Source organism: Galeopterus variegatus, unplaced genomic scaffold, assembly GCF_000696425.1.
Source record: "Galeopterus variegatus unplaced genomic scaffold, G_variegatus-3.0.2 Scaffold25729, whole genome shotgun sequence".
Taxonomy (NCBI): domain Eukaryota; kingdom Metazoa; phylum Chordata; class Mammalia; order Dermoptera; family Cynocephalidae; genus Galeopterus; species Galeopterus variegatus.
Window position 1 is genome coordinate 1 of NW_007751840.1, and position 2879 is coordinate 2879.

The 2879-nt window shown below is 38.3% G+C and overlaps 1 protein-coding gene across 1 annotated transcript; it reads right to left on the reverse strand.

Annotated features, from left to right (window-relative positions):
* Window positions 1–498: 498 nt before the first annotated feature.
* On the reverse strand, window positions 499–1434 carry LOC103583679 (olfactory receptor 6C2-like). The gene has a single exon (XM_008564939.1). It carries the CDS (start codon window positions 1432–1434, stop codon window positions 499–501), a length of 936 nt encoding a protein of 311 aa, XP_008563161.1.
* Window positions 1435–2879: the final 1445 nt, after the last annotated feature.

Sequence of the window (2879 nt, forward strand, 5' to 3'; positions counted from 1 at the left end):
GCGCTGCCGCGCCTCCCAAGTGGCGCACTATCCAGTGCGCCACTGGGCCGGCCCTTGTGCTGTGTTTTATTTTAAATAATGTAAGTGAGAGGGCAATGTGTGTTTAATGAATCAAGGGATTATTTGAGAAGTATGGGTAAAATAAAAAAAGTGAGCGTTATTGCCTAATAGATTTTTTTCTAATCTATTCTTTTATAAATTGTCCCATTTTGCTTTTTAAAAAATTTTTTTGGTTTGTGCTTTTTGTAAGGCTGTACATGATGTGATATTTTTGTTCTTATAGAAAACTATTAATATAACATCAATAAAAGAAGTGTATTTGCAAGAAGTGAAAAGATTAGACCTTACTAACAGAAGTTGTGGATGCAAGAAATATTTCAAGAAATTTTATTTGAATGAACTGTGGAATAGGAAGGAGCAAATTATTTTAGGAACTTAATGATACATGCTTTGGGAATCAATCTCCTATTATAATGAATCATGAACTTTGGCATTTCTTTACTTCTTGGAAGATAAGGCGATTCTTTTGACTGAGTCATTGAAGGCTTGTTTTACTTGCTTGTTCCTCAAGGTGTAAATGAAGGGGTTCAACATAGGAGCAATTGAAGTAGTGAGCACTATCACACCCTTATTAATAGCCACTGATTCTTTTGCTGAAGGTTTGACATAGATGAAGATGCAGCTGCCATAGGTGATTGAAACCACAATCATGTGGGAAGAGCAGGTGGAAAAGGCTTTTTTCCTTTGCTGGGCAGAAGGGAATCTTACAATAGTCTTGATTATATATGTGTAGGAGAGAACTACACAAAGAAGGGTTGTGATGAAGGTCAACACAGCACAGGCTATAACTATCTGCTCAATGAGCCACGTATCTGAGCATGAGATCTTCAAGAAGGGAGACACATCACAAAGAAAGCTGTCAATAGCGTTAGAGTTACAGAATTCCAGATTTTGGCTCAGGCTAAATGGTGGGAGTATGATTAACAAGCCAGCCATCCAACAGCAAAGTACGAGTCTTCGGCAGACTCCGCTGCTCATAATGGTGATATAATGCAGGGGTTTGCAGATGGCCACGTAGCGGTCATAGGACATGATGGCCAGGAGAAAAAATTCAGTTACTCCAAAAAGATCAGTAAAAAATGCTTGAATGGCACAAGCCCAGTAGGTAATAGTCTTGTCACCTGTTGATAGGTTATACAAGTATCTAGGAATACAAGCTGACGTGAATAAGATTTCTAAGAAGGAAAAATTTTGTAGGAAAAAGTACATTGGTGTTTTAAGGTGAGAATCTATAAATGTAAGTGAAATAATAGCCAAGTTCCCAGTTACACTCAATAAGTAGGTAAAAAACAGAAAAACTAAAAGCAAACCCTGAAGTTGTGGATCATCTGTTAGTCCCAGGAGGATGAATGTTGTTATTGTACGGTTTCTCATAATTGACCCCTGATTTTTGTATAGTCTTCATGAACAAAATATCAGATATTTTATTAGAATATAGGAATGCCAAATTTCAGTAGTGAGAAACGTGAGAAGTAAGCTCAAGCAAGTCACTGGTCCACATGAAACTTATTCTTCAATTTGGTCATTAATATTATCAATAAACTCATGGACTTAGCTTGTAAGTTTCCTTTTCTTATTTTTGAAGAGATATTTCTTTTTTCCCCCCCTTTTTTTGTCTTTTTTCGTGACTGGCAACGGATCGCAACCCTCAGTGTCGCGCCCGTACCGGACCGGGACCGGCAACGGGATCGCAACCCTCGGTGTTTGCCCCCGCACCTCGCCCAGCCAGTGAGCGGCCAGTCTGTATGTGGGATCCGAACCCTCGTCTGGAGCGCCGCTGTGCTTCCCAAGCGGCGCACTGTAGCAGTGCTCCACCGGGCCGGCCCCTGAAGAGATATTTCTTAAAGATCAATTTAACTGTGCCACTATCTAATAACTTGTAGATTCCATCTCTTCGTTGGATTTTCCTAAATTTATTTTAAATTACCTTGTCTATATTCTGGATTGGTTTTTATTGACAATGCTTTGTGATATCATAAATATTAAGATTTTTCTTTACTCCCATGTATTCTTCTCTATTTTGAAGTTTAAATCTTAAAGTTCAGTAACAGTTTCATATCTTTGCTCTCAGATTGGTCCTTGTTAAAACACAATTACATAACAAATAATTTGGACTTGCTGTAGGGGCTCTCCAAAATCCACCACTAATTATAATTTTATGTACAACCCCTATAACAAAATATGTTTTTGTCATTTTGTGTATAAAGTGCATATGTACTTTGGGGAGGGTGGTAACTGTGTCTCCAAATAGAATCTACATGTGATAATTCTTTTACCTGTATATCCACTAGTGATCTCTTTTCTGAAATTTAGTTATGCACAGCCACATATGCCTCATACTGAAACATGCAAAGTTCGTTTCACGGACTCTATATTCCTAGCATCTTCTCTCCAAGTATTCCTTCTAATAAAGCCAATTGATTACAGTAATTCAGCTTACATAATATGCCAGCTGTTGGATAATCATTTCATAGGAAGCACCTGTCTGGAGCAATCTCCCTTCCAATTGTTTCCCATTGTCACTCCATCTTTCTTTAACAGTCCTTGAATTCAACTTGAGGACATCAATTTCCCTTTCACTTTCAGCCTAAGTATTATTTCCTTTGGGAAGTCCTTTTAAACGGGATGGCTGTGTTGGATCCTTCAACTCCCATTTATGTACCATTGCCAAACAGTACTTATTTCTATCATGGCACTTACCCTGGCAACATACAAAACTAACACAACCCAGTCATGTAGCCAATGCCTAGCAAATGGTGGCTGGTTGAATGCCAGCATCATTATTTTCCTCCATACAAGTACAAAACTATCTTCTTTCC

What these genes read in the sequence shown, in the direction of transcription:
- LOC103583679 (XM_008564939.1), bottom strand. Translation starts at nt 1,434, where the DNA reads ATGAGAAACCGTACAATAACAACATTCATCCTCCTGGGACTAACAGAT.